This window comes from Chiloscyllium plagiosum, chromosome 5 (genome assembly GCF_004010195.1).
Source record: "Chiloscyllium plagiosum isolate BGI_BamShark_2017 chromosome 5, ASM401019v2, whole genome shotgun sequence".
NCBI classification, from domain to species: Eukaryota; Metazoa; Chordata; class Chondrichthyes; order Orectolobiformes; family Hemiscylliidae; genus Chiloscyllium; species Chiloscyllium plagiosum.
The window spans coordinates 61,220,814-61,236,883 of record NC_057714.1 but is presented as its reverse complement, the minus strand read 5'-3'; the positions used below and the strand labels follow the sequence as shown (position 1 = coordinate 61,236,883).

The window sequence follows — 16,070 nt, the reverse complement described above, 5'->3', positions numbered from 1 at the left end:
TGAAGTTTGTAGACAAACTAGCTTAATCTTAATCTCAGTCAACATTCAAGGTAAAGTTTAGAGTCAGTCATGAGAGTGAGAAGTTTGAAGTGAAGACCAAAACCAATAGCTTCAGTATTTAATTGGAGAAATTTTCTGCTCATGCAGTACTGGATGTTGGGTAAGCAGGCTGCTAATCTACCAACAGTGGTGATTCGGGAGAGATGATGCGATCGAGTTGAGTTTGGTCAGTGTATGTTTGAAAATTAACCAACTTTAAATATTAGGGAGGAGCAGAATACAGATGAGAATTGGAAACTAACTATTGATATGGCCATGCCAGAGAAAACACTGCAGGAAAGGAAGAGAAGCTATTGCAAGTGTTTTATTATTAATGAAAGCTTAAAAAAAAAGGAATCACGTGAGAGCAATCCTTGCTGTTCCATCACCGTAACTGAATTGGGTCAGTTCTCTTATCAACTGAAGTGGAGGTGCTGGACAAGGTTAAAATCACACCCCACCAGGCTATAGGTTTATTTGGAAGTAAGAGCACTGCTCCTTAGTCAGCTAGCAGCACACCCAAAGCTTGTACTTTCAAATAAACCTGTTGGACTATAATTTGGTGTTGTGTGATTTTTAATCTTATCAACTGTGTGGTGCATGTGTTCAATCTCTGTACCAGCTGTGACAATCTATCTCCTTGCTTTCCCCATTTTAATGTTGTCATGTCCCTTAATGTATAAAGCCACTAGTCTCTTCCTAACAAGGAAAAATGCTTGTGCCTCCTCATGGACCATGGCAAATTAACACTTGTCACTGGTTGAAAACTTGGACCTCCTTGTCTAAGAGCACTATGGGTGTACCAACACCTGACTGACTACAGTTTAAGACAGTGATTCATGACTACCTTCTCAGAAGAAAAACTAGTAAAACTTGTGAATCAAACATATTGGTCTGACTTGTAACTTCAAAATGGATCTCCAATGCAACCAGTACTTTCACTTTCAAGTATCACTGTTTTGTTTATAGGTTTATCCCCTTGGCTTCACAAAAGGTAACTGAGGGATTCCAACAAATACTGGCCTTAGCAGCTCATGTACTAGGAATAAATTAGAGAATCCACCAGCAAGAATTTTCTCCCCCACTAAGTCTTCACTCAAGCTTCTCTGCTCCACTGGAAATATCTCCAATAATTTCTACCAAAACTAGTTTCAGCTTCAACCTCATCCTGATTAATCTTTGTTCCATTCCCTCAAAGACATTAATAGCCTTATCTATAATGCTCTAACGTGTATACTTATCTTATTATGGCTTTTTTAAACAGATTTATTACTTTAATTTTGTAACTGTTTATTATAAAACATAAAAAGCTATTGACTTTTATTGTGGTTTTATCAAGCTCTTCAGGAAATAATGTATTCGAACTGGTTGATCTCTCTACATTCCACTGAGTGGATTCTCTCATTCCTTATTTTTCTTTCCAAACTTAGTGCTATTTCTTATGTCGAACAAAATATCCATATTTGTATCTGTTGTCTATTTTGCCATTGTTACCCTATTCTCCTCCTAAAGGAATCTTAACTGATTGCTCATGTTTATAGGAAGTTTAGCACCATTCAAGATTGAGGTTCCTTTTGCTCAAATGCAAATGATCCCTAACCTCTTGTGATGGTTCATTCCAAACCCATTCCTAGTCTAATTTGTATCTGTCAACTGATGTTGATCCATGCTACTACATTTTCTCATGCAGTGCCTTTAGTATGATTGAATTTACAAGTAGTTTTGATTTTTCTACCTTTGTTTATATTATCTGCTTTTCTTTGGCAGAGAGCGAGCTTTAGCTGAGGAGTGCCTCAGGCATCCATGGTTGGCTTTTGAATGCGATGAAACAGAATTTGTCACTGAAGCTTCAACCAATGCCCTTGAATCTAAAGCTTTGGAAGAATCAGAAACACAAAACCAAGAAACAGAAGAGCTCATTGTCATGGCATCATACACATTGGGACAGTGCAGACAATCTGAGAAAGAAAACATTAAAACTGACCAAAAAGCCATCTCCAAACGCTTCAAATTTGAAGAACCATTTAATACCTTACAGGAAATTTCAGGAGAGTTTATCTATTGACTTATGCTATGGAAATACACACTACATTTTAATAGAGTCTTTTAAATGACAGACTCTGACAAAACAGTTATTTTGTGAGCTTCAGTTTCACTATAGATACTCAAAAACTAAACAAAAACTGTTTTAATGCTTAAAGGCCAAGCACTGTTGTGCCATGCTTCTGATACAATATGTTAGCAATGTTCAAAGTAAAGCTCAGCAGAGAGTATAAAGGGTTGGAGATAACTGAAATGCGTTCCTTCAGAACATAATTCGGAGCTGATACTTATTTCACAAAAGATGACTGGCAGAGCATTAATTGGAATATCCATTCTATTTGCACAATTGGTGGCGGGGGGGGACACTGGTAGGGGGAGAAGAAAATTAGATCTAGATTGATCCTTTAAGCCGCTGTACTGTCAGCAATAAAAATATGCAGTTCTTGTGAATAATGCACTTCAACGTTTTGTTTGAATTCTAAAAGTACCTGTTCCCTAAAATATTACAGCAAGCTATAGTTACAAATAACACACACATTTGGGATTTATGTTGCTATCTAGAATTATTTGCTACATTCCTTTTCTTTTTAAGCATGTATGAATTAATTAGACAAGTCAAAGGTTGGTTTCTTTGACTTTTCTTAAACTTGATTGATTTCATTTTTGAATAATTATATTGTTTGTATATGTATTTTTTAATGTTTGAATATTTTTGTGAATGGAAACAAATGCTTAAATTTCCCAGGATGAGATGAACTTATTCAGGAAAATTGCTGCATGATGGACAGCGATAGATGTTACTCTATTGGTGCCTTACAGATTAGAAATTTATGTGGTATTCATTATGCACAGGACTGCAAAATTTAATTTGTTAAATGTACATTTTTTAATGGTAATCTGGTTAACAGTAAACTATTTGTTAGCTTTCTAATGAATTACAAAGCTATTAAAGCGACACACATTTATGAATCCATTTAAAAATACATTTTTAAAATTATCCACATCAGTGTGCAGTCAGCAGAATAGAAGACCATTATGTTGTAACGAGCAACAGAATCACTGGTCTTGAGGAATTAGAACAAGTTTAATTACTAAAGAACAGAACTAAGTTCTGGACAGCAGCTTATGTTTGTGCCAGATTATTATATTCAGTATTTCACACCAATTTAAAATTCTACAGCACAAAAATGTACATTTTCACAAGATAAAATCTCCATTTTAAAAAAAACTCAGGGATCCCTGAATATTGCCATATATTTTAATTATGATTATTTTTACTAAGTAAAGTTTTTTTAAAAAGTAATCTTAGTCTTGTTTCTTAAATTCACATTGCACCCATTTTCTTTGATTTCTTTCCCCACCCCTCAATAAGTTACTGCACAATTAATGTAAATATTAACCTTTCGGTTAAAACAAATATTACTGGCCGTTTAAGGGCTAATGGGGTAATAATAGATGAAAGTGATACAAAGCTGCTTCCAAGCCTTGAAGTAGATTTTCAGAATACATTGCCACGTCACCCAATCTCCAGAATTTGTCTGCAAATGGTGCTAAATGAAATACAACCTCAACTAACAGAACAAGTTTTTGCTACTAAAGATCTTTTTTCTTATTTCTGCATCTAAAATGTTAACCAGTATTTTTGATAAATTTATTTCTGGTAAGTTTGAGGTAGCCATAGCCATGTTTTCATAATTATATAGTAAAATCTAATTTTCTCTAATTGATTTTGATTTTAAGTTGAACTTTTGACAGTGTTACCTTTGTGTTCAGAAGTATACTGTAAACTTAACAATTGCTAGCCAATTCTTTTACCTGCAGTAATAGTTGGGGAGTGAGGGGCTGTGGGTGAGGCAGTTTTGTATCTTTATCATAAAGATGTACATATTCCTTTAATAAACATATCTGACTGCTTATTCATTTGTGCTTAAGTATAATTACTGAATAAATAATCTTCAGACTTTAGAGATTGGGACTGAAATGTACATATATTAAACATTCCTGCAAGCCAGACATGACTAGCAGCTTAGTGCATAGATATTTAGTTTATAGCGCACAAAATACAAGCATTCATTATTTAATGATCAATAGTATTTATTAACTTGACATAATAGACTTTCGTTTAAATAATAATATTTTGCATTGTCCACAACTTCACCTAGTTACAGAAACAGAAAATAGGAGCAGAAGTAGTCCATTTAGTCCTTTTGCACCTGCTCCGCTATTCATTATGATCATGACTGATCCCGCTTAATATTCTGTTGCTGCTTTACCCCATATAGTATGATCCCTTTAGCTCCAAGTGCTGGATTCAACAACTACTTGACAACATTATGTTTCGGCCTCAACTGCTTTCTGTGGAAGTTCACTACTCTGGGTGAAGAAATGTCTCATCTTAGGCATAAATGGTATGCCCTGTATCCTTCGACTATGACCCCTGATTCTGGACTCCCTATCAACAGGCACATTCTTCTTGCATCGAACCTATGAGAATTTTATATGTTTCTATGAGAATGTGCCTTGTTCTTCTATACTCCAGCAATTATGATCTTGATTCAATCTCTCCTCATATCAGTTCCACCATCCAAGGAATCAATCTGGTGAACCTTTTATTGCACTCCCTTTAGAGTAAGAACATCCTTCCTCAGGTAAGGAGACCAAAATTGCACACAATATTCCTGGTCTGATCTCACCAAGACCCTGTATAATTGCAGCAATTCAGCCCTGCACCTTCATCCTCTTGCTCTGATGGCCAATGTACCATTTGCCTACTTTAGCACATATGCACCTGCATGCTTACCTTCAGTGACTGGATGCCCAGGTCTCCTTTCACATTCCCCTTCTCAATTTATAGCCAATCAGATAATAATCTGCCTTCCTGTTTTTGCTACCAAAGCTCTCATTTCTCTGCATTATACTGCATCTGGCATGTGGTTATCCAAAATATCTCTGCATACTCCTCACAGTTCCCTCTCCCACCAAGCTTTGTGTCATCTGCCAATTTAGAGATATTACATTTAGTTCTCTCATCCAAATCATTAATATATATTGTGAATAATTGGAGTCTTCGCATTGATCCATGAGGTACCCCACTAGTCATTACCTGCCATTTGGAAAAAGACACATTTATTCCTACTCATTACCAAACAGTTTTGAGCACCTCAATATACTAGCCCCAACACCATGTACATTAATTTTATATACCGATCTCTAAGGTAGGACTTTGTAGAAAGACTTCTTAAAGTCCTAATAAACCACATCCGATGGCTCCCCCCATTAATTTAACACAGTGCACAATTTTCATTACATTCTTTGCTCAATTTATTGTCGTGTACTCGAGTGCAGTGAAAAGTTTACAATCATAACTTACAGCACCATCTCCGGTACAAACGTACCTCAGTACAGGTTCTTAGGAATAAATTTTTAAAAAAGGTTCAGCATTTCAGTCCATTGTGTCACTTCAGGCACAAGATACCTAGGTACAAAATCTTAGGAATAAATTAGAAAAAGATGTAATCTAAAATTTTGTACCTAGGTACCTCGTATGCTTTCTATAGGGAAAAGCACGACAGCACTGACATTTTCAAAAACCAATGTAGATATCAGTGTTTCTTGATCTTGACAATGGAACATTGCATTGAAACTGCATTCCTCCTGTTCTGTTACCTGTTTATCCTGGAATTTATTTATGTATTCCAATGAATGAAATGAAAATCAACAGTGATGTAAAATGGGCAATAAACCAATATTGGCCATTTTACACTGAACCAGTTAAAAGGGAGTCTCCTCCTCCCTTTCCCCACATCACTTGGTTCATCCTCACTATACCATTCTATCAAGGTTTCAATGTTGGCTGATCTGTTAACTAAGCTTGGCATAAGGTTGAGTCTGGTATATTGACATCACATGACCAGTTTCTACCAACTACCACAAATGTACAATTTGCAGCCCTGACGAGTTAATGACAGGTTGAAAAGCCTGCTTATCTATTCTGTTTGCTTCAACAAACAAAAAAGACTGCAGATATTCAGTTCTGAGTAATAAAGTGCATCAGTTTCAGGTTGATACTGATGAATCCACTATACAGAGATTAAAATCACCAGTAAAATTTACCTTCTTTCCAAGGGCACCAGATCCTGGAGCCACTTTGTCCTTCCTCTGGCATTTTCAGCAGCACCCCTGCTGTTGATGGCATTGCCATTGCTGGTGAGGAGTCAGCCCTCTGACTGGGGCAGCAGTTCTGGAGGGGCATTACTGTTAATTCCTGCTGTCCACCAGTACTGGATTGTCTCCTGCTTTATGCCTCAGTGGTAGTATTTGATTCTCTCCAGAAACATTCAGCCAATCAGATCTTGATGATAAGACAATATTACACTGATGTGGGAACACCATCACAAGAAGGACTGCCTCTGTGGTTCCTGTAGCATATCCATCCTTGTCAGCAGACAACTGGAAATGATAGACAACAATGGTGCTGACAGCCTGAGAATTAAGTTTTTTAAATGAAGAAATTGGTTAATCAGTTCAAGCGCATCCATAAACACTAAATTATAAATCTATCATTGGATACTGCTCAAGTTGACAGACTGAGGCATCTCTTCCACAAGAATAAGACCTATTGTATTGCTGTATGGAACACTTGGATGTGCTTTCACCAAGCATTAGCATCTTAATTTGGCAGTGCACACTAACATACTTCAACAGTGCTGCACTCCAAACTGATCTTCACAAGTGAACATTTCAAATTCTATTCCCAGACTTTATAAGGTTTGTGTCAGGGGTTGAATGATTATTAAAAGATATATATGTAGACCAAGTCAAATTTATTAATACAGCATACATCACTTCTCATATTTCCAGCTCTTTTTGAATTTAATGCTTGAAACTCCATTAACTTTGGATTTGTTATTTCATATCCAAATGTTTTTGTTACCGTTCCATTCAAGAACTGAGGATTTAGCTCATAAGACATATAGTGACTGGAACGACACTCAGTGCAAGCTCCTCCAAGATCTGAAAGGTACATGTTTGTGCATTGACTACCTGTAGGTAGAAAAGTATGTTCCCTAGTTGCTGGTTGAATGTCAAGTAATTTGACATTGGTGTTATATGTACATTTCTTGTATTCCTTGCGATCAATATCGACAAACATCTAAAGTTTTCTTAATAAAACACATTGTGCAAAAAATAAAAATCCGGTCAATTCAACCTATAGTCAAGGTTACTAATCAAACTAACATCAGCTTTTCAACAGAATTACTATTTATTCTCAGGAACATGTCTGTACATGGTTTGAGGACACAACAAAAACTTTCTCCTTACATCAAATTGGCCTGAAAAAGGTTTGTAGCAATCCTTTAAATAAAATGAAAACAGAAATTGCTGAAAAACTCAGCTGGTCCAGTAGCATCTGTGGAGAGAACAGAGTTAACATTTCGAATCTAGAGACCTTTCTTCAGAACCTTCAATTCTTAAGGCGGGTCACTGGACCCAAAATTTAACTCTGCTTTTTCACCACAGATGCTGCTGGACCTGCTGGGCTTTCTAGCAATTTCTGTTTTTGTTTATGATTTACAACATCTTTGACTTTATTTTTTTGTTTAACTGAAATTGTTGGATGCACTAATTTTAGAAACAACTGTGTGATTTTTAGCTTCAAACTCTTTTGAAAAATTATTTTGTTTGAAATAACATCAATGCTTGAATTACATTGTAAAGAATACAACTTTGCTCATGCATTAATGTTGGTGGTCTTTATCTTCAGTCAATGGATAAACTAAAACTTGTTGGCCATCCAGCAGCTGCAACACAGCTTCTTGTAGAAACCATCTAATAAAAAAGAAGAAACACCACAGGTAGAGTGATTAACAAATAATTCAGCAAAATTTCCAAAATTCTCATTTCTCATAAGCTTGAGTTAGGATCAGTCATGATTTCAGATGTTTTGTCAATCCTCAGGTACCTTATCCAAATCTCTATTCTTATATTTTCTAATCATCCTGTTCAGAGATGTTCTGACGCACCTTTGGAGCAGATGGGACTTGAACCCAGGTCTCCTGGTTCAAAGACAGAAATATAACCACTGTACCACGACAGGCCTCCAAACAGTTTTATTTCACAGGACTTATACATTTAGTGGTAAGGTCCTAAGGAGTGTTGCTGAACAAAGAGACCTTGGAGTGCAGGTTCATAGCTCCTTGAAAGTGGAGTCGCAGGTAGACAGAATAGTGAAGGTGGTGTTTGGTATGCTTTCTTTTATTGGTCAGAGTATTGAGTACAGGGGTTGGGAGGTCATGTTGCGGCTGTACAGGACATTGGTCAGGCCCCTATTGGATAATGCATGCAATTCTGGTCTCCTTCATACAGGAAAGATATTGTAAAACTTGAAAGGGTTCAGAAAAGATTTACAAGGATGTTGCCAGGGTTGGAGGATTTGAGCTACAGGGAGAGGCTGAACAGGCTGGGGCTGTTTTCCCTGAAGCGTCAGAGGCTGAGATGTGACCTTATAAAGGTTTACAAAATTAGGAGGGGCATGGATAGGGTAAATAGGCAAAGTCCTTTCCCTGGGGTCGGGTTTGGAGGGATATGGGCCGGGTGCTAGCAGGTGGGACTAGATTGGGTTGGGATATCTGGTCGGCATGGACGGGTTGGACTGTTTCTATGCTGTGCATTTCTATGACTCTTAAGTGCTCTCTCACATAACTGTATGTTTCCTTTTCCTCATCACCAAATTACCCATAGTATTTTTTCACTTATTGACTACCACCAGTAAATCCTCCATGTTTTCTAATTAATCAAGTAGGTATTCTCTTTTTTCAAAATTATTTATGGCCAAATCTGCTTTACACACAACTGAATGTTTTCCCCAATCACCATATCAAAATAGATGGTATGTTTTCCATCTATTAAATACCACCAGTAAATCACCCATGTCTTCCAATTGTTTTTGTTTATTTTCAAATCAACCTATTCAGAAATGTTATGACACACCTCTGGAGCAAGTGGTACCTGAACCCAGACCTCCTGACCCAGAGATAGGGGCATTACCATGCATCACAAAGCATCCCAAATACCTATTCTTTGTAAATGAGTGAATGTATATCCCCTAGTTGCTCTTTCAAGCTCAGTCAAGCTCAACCATGTCCTCACTCAATATCACACTTGTACATTTTCCTTGGAGACATTAAAGAGTAGGTACCTGACTGATCTTTTCCATTTCCTATCCAGGCACACTAGGGACAGAACTTAAAACTGTCTTGGCTGAAGCAGCTCACTCAGTAGATAAGGGATTAAATCTGTGACCTCTGCCACAATGTCAGTTGAGAACACTAGTAACTGACTGACATGAAAATACTATTTTGAAAATCAATTCTGGTCTTGCCAAGTTTTTCTCTCTCATTTTCCACAAGATGCAGAAAATATCCAACAAGCCATCAAGATAATCCTTAAAGCCTTTCAAGTGAACTAATGCTTGGTCCAAAACAATCCACTTTGCATAGATAGGATTTTTAAAAAAAGAATCAGAGAGAAAAACAATTAACACACATTTAAAGGTCTTTAGTTACCCAATCTACAGTCAATAAAAAGATGGTACATTTTACAGACTCTAGTTTAATTAAACATCAATATAACAATTAATACAAACATTTGACCAGAAATGTTTTAGACATTTTTTGGAATCTAAAGCACAATTTGGTTCCTATTGATGCATCTTATTTCATAAGATTCCTTTAAATCCCAGTCAAATCTTATTTAATTAAATCTCTATCACATCTAAATGAATTCTTACTGAATACTGGTCATTTTTATAAGCAGTATTTTCTTTTCTCCAATCATTTCATTTTTCTCACATCACACCTTTGAAAGTGGTTGCTGTTTATATCTCCAATAGCTGTTTAAAATTGTGCTGTATTCTTTGATCCTCTTCAGGTTGTTCTCTACTTTAGAACTTTTCAACAGAAGAAAATGTTGTACAGGAGGCAGCATAAATCATAAATAACTGCACTGAATTATATCTTTGCAGAACTTCTTCATACTGTCGTTCACCATTACAGCATAAAGAATGCAATGCAAGTTCTCCACTTTGCGCCAAGTGGAGTAGAACAAAAGTCATAAATTTCTTCTCATTAAGTCTAAATCACCTTGTTTACTGCCACACTTCTTGGCTATGTTCAGTTTCCTCATTCTCTGAAACCAAGTCAGGACAACCTGAGAAAGTATAGATAATTCTTCAAAGTTTGGGAGAAGATTTGTAGCTCGGGTGCTCGTTGTTGTGGTTCTGTTCGCCAAGCTGGGAATTTGTGTTGCAGACGTTTCGTCCCGTCTAGGTGACATCCTCAGTGCTTGGGAGCCTCCTGTGAAGTGCTTCTGTGAAGAATTCTGTGAATTCTAGATAATTCTTTCAAATGTGTGTGAAAATGTCTAAAATATTCATCTCCAGATATGTTCATACCACATAACACTTGTTGACAGAACTAAAATATATGCATAATTCTACTGATTATGGAAATCAAATTGACCTTTAAACAACAACATTGAAACAACAATCATTTAGTTGGTTACTTGTCTATAGGTTACCTTTTCTGTAGACCATCCCGAACAGAATAGGTGTGGAGATATCCAGCTGATTTTGATCCACAAACTGGGATTTTAATCTATAAACCAATGCCATACAATTAGTTAATAGAGTCAGTTTATCTGGATTCCATAGACTAGCGCACATTTATTCTAATTCTATGCTTTCACTTAACATCCACTCACAAACTTCATTCGTTATTTAAAAGGAATATATATTCCCTTCTGTAGCATCAAGAATGGAAACAATTCAGCTAATAGTTAAAATTAAAAGGTACATGAAAACCAAAACGGACATATGGAAGAAACCTGCACAATGATGTTACTGGTCCATAAACAACTTATAAGTTTAGATGCAAAAGCAGAGTTGACAAAAGAAATAATAACTGAAAACTGTACCCTTGCACTTTTTCCATCCACATGATTGTTCCTGTCAGTGAGTTTGATATTTCGGATGTGCAATGGAGGAGCTCCCAGGGCTTCTAATGCTGTGTCATTTTTGTTGAGTTCTTCAATTGCCAACTTATAGTATTCTGATTTGGCAAAATTTTCTATAAAAACAATTATTCACAAGAGAGATCTGCATCAAATCCATACAGTATCAAGCCCACCCCCAGCCACCAAATCTGTAAGTCAATTTTAACCACCAACTCATTTATTCACATTAAGAGATTATGACAAATTTTGAAGGAAATGGACAAGAAGAGCTGAGATAAAGCTGAAATTCCAAAACTCATGAGTCAGTTCATAAACTAAAGGAAGGAAGGCTTTAGAACAACACATAGCTCATTCATAAAGTCAGGAAGTATGGGACACTGGGAGAAGGAGGAAAAGAAGTGACCTCATTGAGGTGTACAAAATAATGAGAGGAATAGATAGAGTCAATAGCCAGAGACTTTTCCTCAGGGCAGGATTGACTGGCACGAGAAGTCATAGTTTGAAGATATTAGGAGGAAGGTATAAAGGCAGACGTTCTTTATGCAGAGAGTTGTGAATGCATGGAATGCGTTGCCAGCTGTGGTGTTGGAAGCAGAGTCATTGGGGACATTTAAGCGACTGCTGGACATGCACATGGACAGCGGTGAGTTGAGGGGTGCATATGTTAAGTTTCTATATTTTACATTAGGATTAAACCTCGGCACAACATTGTGGGCCAAAGGGCCTGCTCTGTGCTGTACCTTTCTATGTTCTATAGTGTGACTTGGGTAAAGTAGACGAGAAAAACCAATAAGGAGAGTAGCATTTGAAAGGGGTGTTGGAGTTTTGGCCTTTTAGTAAAGGGGAAAGTATGGCCACCTTTGAGCTAAGTAGAAAAGTGCCCAGGTATATATGGTACATAAAAAGCAGGACAAATGGAACCTTGCAATTACTGCCTCATCATCAGTTCAGTAATGAAGGGTGTCATCAACAGTGCTATTAAGCAGTTCTTGCTTAGCAATAAACTGCCTACTAATGTTTCATTTGGATTAAGCCAGAGCCACTTAGCTCTTGATCTCATTACAGCTTTGTTCACACATGGACAAACAAGCTGAATTCCAGAGATGAAACATGAATGACAGCCCTCAACATCAAGGCCATTTGATGAGTGAAGCATCAAGGAACCCTAAAGTGGAGTCAACAGGAAATGGGGAGTGTGGGGGAGCGAACGGCAGACGAAGCTGTCTGTGGATTGAACCATACCTGGCACAAAGGAGATGACTGTACTTGTTGGAGGTCAGTCATCTCAGCTCCTGGACATCTCTGCAGGAGTTCATCAGGAAAGCGCCCAAACACCTTTCCTTCATCATAAGATCAGAAGTGGGGATTCCGCTGATAACGGCACCACATTTGGCATCATTCATGACTCCTCAGGTTCTAAAACAACCCATCCACAAAAGGAACAAATCCTGGACAATATCTAGGCTTAAGTTGACAAGTGGCAAACAACATTTGTACCACACAAGTGCCAGACAATGACAATCTCCAACAAGAGAAACCCTTAACACTTTTGTGGTACGTGACATTGCACTGTATATGAAGTCTTCTGTTTGTATAGATTGTTTTTGTTCTATCTCTGTTTGTCTGAGTCACTGTGTAGTACCATGAAACCATGCCAGAAAGAATGCCTAACTTCATGTCATCACAGGATGTACCATGGATGTCTGTACTGAAAGTCTGCTGGAGAATGTGGAAAAATATAGGACAATGAGTTCTGCTGACACCAGTGTTCCTCATTCTCATTCTGGCCTCTGTGCTGGTGTGAAATGAGATGGTCAGTGATGTCTGGGGCAGCAAAGTGTGCAGTACACAGGGGGCCAATGCATGAGGATGGCCAGGATTAGGGAACCTGCAGGTCTGTCTCCTATATAGCGCATGGGTCTTTGTGCAACATTCGATCCCTTTAAAAGGGCCTCATGAGAGTGGCCTTTCCTGGGGTCATGGTTTCAGGATATGGCATAAACCATTTAGGGCTGCATTGAGGTGAAATTTCTTCACACGAGAGGTGATCCTGTGGAATTTCCTGCTACATAAAGCAGTTGAGGCCAAAATATTGCACAATTTCAAGAAGGAATTGGATAGCATTTAGGACAAAGAGATCAAAGGATATGGGGGAACAAAGCAGGAACAGGCTATTGAGTTGGATGAGCAGCAATGATCATTATAAGTTGCGCAAATGCCTACTTTTGCACAAATTTTGTATGTCTATATTTCCTGTGAACCTGATAGATCACTATAGCTAACCCCATTGACCAATATAGCTGAACAGCTTGAGGTAAGAAATGCGCACACCCCTGATTGAAACCTATGTATCTCTCTGACTGCATTACCCTACCCCACAGATTGGTTGCTATGTAGTAACAGGACTGACTACAGCTCACTCCCCAGAGACTGCAGAGGTACAAACTCTCGAACCACGATCATCTCAATAGGCCAAGGACAGGCATTCTATCCGCTGGTCAGGGAACAGGAGGCTGCCCTTGACACTGTGTCGGGACTCCCTGACTCACTTAACCTCCATGGACTTCAGTGAAAATACACCCCTATGACTTTGAGACATGGCTGTCTGTTTGCTGCATATAACTGTGTTTGCCAAGTAAACTGCTGGCACATGGTCAAGATGTGAGATTGTCTTTGTATACTGCTGCACAGCAAGCTGTACAGTGCACGAAGGTACAGTACCTTTGAGAAATTTTCTAAATTTGCTTCAGTGAAGACTGATGCAAAATACCTGTTCAAACTGTTCCTTCATTTCTTTTTTATTATCAATTCCCCAGTTTCGCTCTCTAGAGGACCAACATCAGCTTTAGTTATCCTTTCCCAATTTAACTACTGATTAAAACAGAGACAGATTCTACATTACTCACTTTTTTTCTCATTACTCGACATTGCCCTCCTTTATTTTATTTGTCATTCTTTGCTATTTCTTAAAATGCATACCAGTTTTCTGACTTATCACAAATTTTTCAATATAATGCTGTTCTTAAGCTTGTTACTCAGCCAAGTCTATGATATCTACCAAATGTCAGTGGGAATAAGGTTTTGGAACAAATAATAAGTCTAACAGGTTGTGTTTTTGTGTTCTTACGTTGCATAAGGTAGTACATCACTGCACATCCTCCTCCAGATACTATTCCCAAGTATATAGCCATCTGCTGTAAAGCACGCGTTGAAACTGGCATCCTCCAAGAGTTACAGAATCTAATAAAAACAGAACAAAATGGCAATAAACTACAGTTCCAGATATATTCAAAATCTCACATTTGGGCTGATAAAAAGAAATAGAATGGAATCCTGGATTTCTGAAATAAAATTAGAAAATTCTGGAGATTCACAAGAGGCCCTTCAGTAAAAAAAAGATTGACCTGTTGCTTCTCTTTTGGGTTTATATCTTACATCTGTTTTGGAATTTTGCAGAAGGATCACCAAAGCATGAATCTATTGCACTTTGCAAATTTTTGATAAATATGCATTGCATGTCCTGCATTTACTGTTCTGATTTTCAGCTTGTGAATTGTCCTTCCTATGGTGTCTTAGTTTAGCTTTAATAATATAGTGCGTTTCCACAAATTAGGCAAAGTAGATTTGAAGAATAGATTTGTGAACAGTATGCAATATGGCTTTATTTCCAGAATTCTCTCACAGATCTTGTGAACCCTATGATATTGACAGGTCAAACATTAAAACCAGTGTTAGATGGCAAGGAAGGAAGCCTAACATATGGTCACACTTAAATACAAAGACATACGGCTGAATTCCATTAAAAGTCAGCTAAGTGTCAATTTTGGGGAGTTTCTTGGAGGATTTCTCTCTGTGAGCTCGAGCAAGCTATTTTACACAGTTCTCTGCGGCTCACTTTATTGTGTATGCACAATGTGTCTATAGCACCACTGTCACCCTATCTTGCATTCAGCAACAGTAGATATACTCACCAGTGCCGTGTTTATTCCCAGCTGCGTACCACGTCAAACACTGCTAGCCACAAACAGCTATTCACTGTGTATTTTTTTGTTTTTTAGATTAGATTACTTACAGTATGGAAGCAGGCCCTTCAGCCCACAAGTCTACATTGACCCTCCGAAGAGCAACCCACCCAGACACATTCCCTACACCAAACACTATGGGCAATTTAGCATGACCAATTCACCTAACCTGCACATCTTTGGACTGTGGGAGGAAACCGGAGCACCCGGAGGAAACCCACGCAGACACGGGGAGAATGTGCAAACTCCACACAGACAGTTGCTCAAGGCAGGTATTGAACCCAAGTCTCTGGCTCTGTGAGACAGTAGTGCTATCTAATGTGCTACTGTGCCGCCCTACCATGTATTGTTGCACAATTAGAGTCATAGAGTCACAGAACTGTACAGCATGGAAACCTTTGGTTCAACTCATCCATGCTGACCAGATATCCCAACCTAATCTAGTCCCATTAGCCAGCACATGACCCTTATCCCTATAACCCCTCCTATTCATATACCCATCCAGATGCCTTTTAAATGTTGTAACTGTACCAGCCTCCACCATTTCCTCTGGCAGCTCATTCCATACACATGCCACCTACTGCATGAAAAAGTTGCCTCTTAGGTCCCTTTTATAACTTTCGCCCCTCACCCTAAAAGTATGCCCTCTAGTTCTGGACTCCTCCACCCCAGGGAAAATACCTTATCTATTTATCCTATCCATGTCCCTCGTGATTTTATAAACCTCTATAAGGTCACCCTTCAGCCTTCGAAGCTCCAGGAAAAACAGCCCCAGCTTCGTCAGGGATAGCTCAAATCCTCCAACCCTGGCAATATCCTTTTAAATCTTTTCTGAACCCTTTTAAGTTTCACAACATCCTTCCAATAGGAAGGAGACCAGAATTGCACACAATATTCCAACAGTGGCCTAACCAATGTCCTGTACAGCCGCAACATGACCTCCCAACTCCTGTA

General features: G+C 38.2%; 2 protein-coding genes and 1 long non-coding RNA gene across 6 annotated transcripts in view; 1 reads left to right on the top strand and 2 right to left on the bottom strand.

The window, feature by feature from the left end:
• LOC122549927 overlaps positions 1-1,890 on the bottom strand; it is a 35,835-nt gene extending 33,945 nt beyond the window's left edge. The window contains exon 1 of the long non-coding RNA XR_006311706.1: positions 1,775-1,890. This is a non-coding gene — a long non-coding RNA (uncharacterized LOC122549927). The remainder of the gene's footprint in view (positions 1-1,774) is intronic.
• Positions 1-3,998, top strand: part of stk17a (serine/threonine kinase 17a) — a 107,682-nt gene extending 103,684 nt beyond the window's left edge. For both annotated transcript variants that reach the window (XM_043690162.1, XM_043690161.1), the window contains one exon: positions 1,807-3,998. In XM_043690162.1, the coding sequence (XP_043546097.1) occupies positions 1,807-2,104 (298 nt within the window). In that variant the 3' untranslated portion in view covers positions 2,105-3,998. The remainder of the gene's footprint in view (positions 1-1,806) is intronic.
• LOC122549926 (cytochrome c oxidase assembly factor 1 homolog) overlaps positions 3,954-16,070 on the bottom strand; it is a 24,717-nt gene continuing 12,600 nt past the window's right edge. Inside the window, exons 3-6 of one of the 3 annotated variants that reach the window (XM_043690164.1) lie at positions 14,222-14,334; positions 11,056-11,207; positions 10,660-10,736; positions 3,954-6,531 (exon numbers count right to left, since the gene is read on the bottom strand). In XM_043690164.1, the coding sequence (XP_043546099.1) occupies positions 6,474-6,531; positions 10,660-10,736; positions 11,056-11,207; positions 14,222-14,315 (381 nt within the window). In that variant the 5' untranslated portion in view covers positions 14,316-14,334 and the 3' untranslated portion in view covers positions 3,954-6,473. Of the gene's footprint in view, positions 6,532-7,611; positions 7,912-10,378; positions 10,481-10,659; positions 10,737-11,055; positions 11,208-14,221; positions 14,335-16,070 lie in introns of those variants that run through there. The other 2 variants (XM_043690163.1, XM_043690165.1) reach the window with 2 other exon arrangements.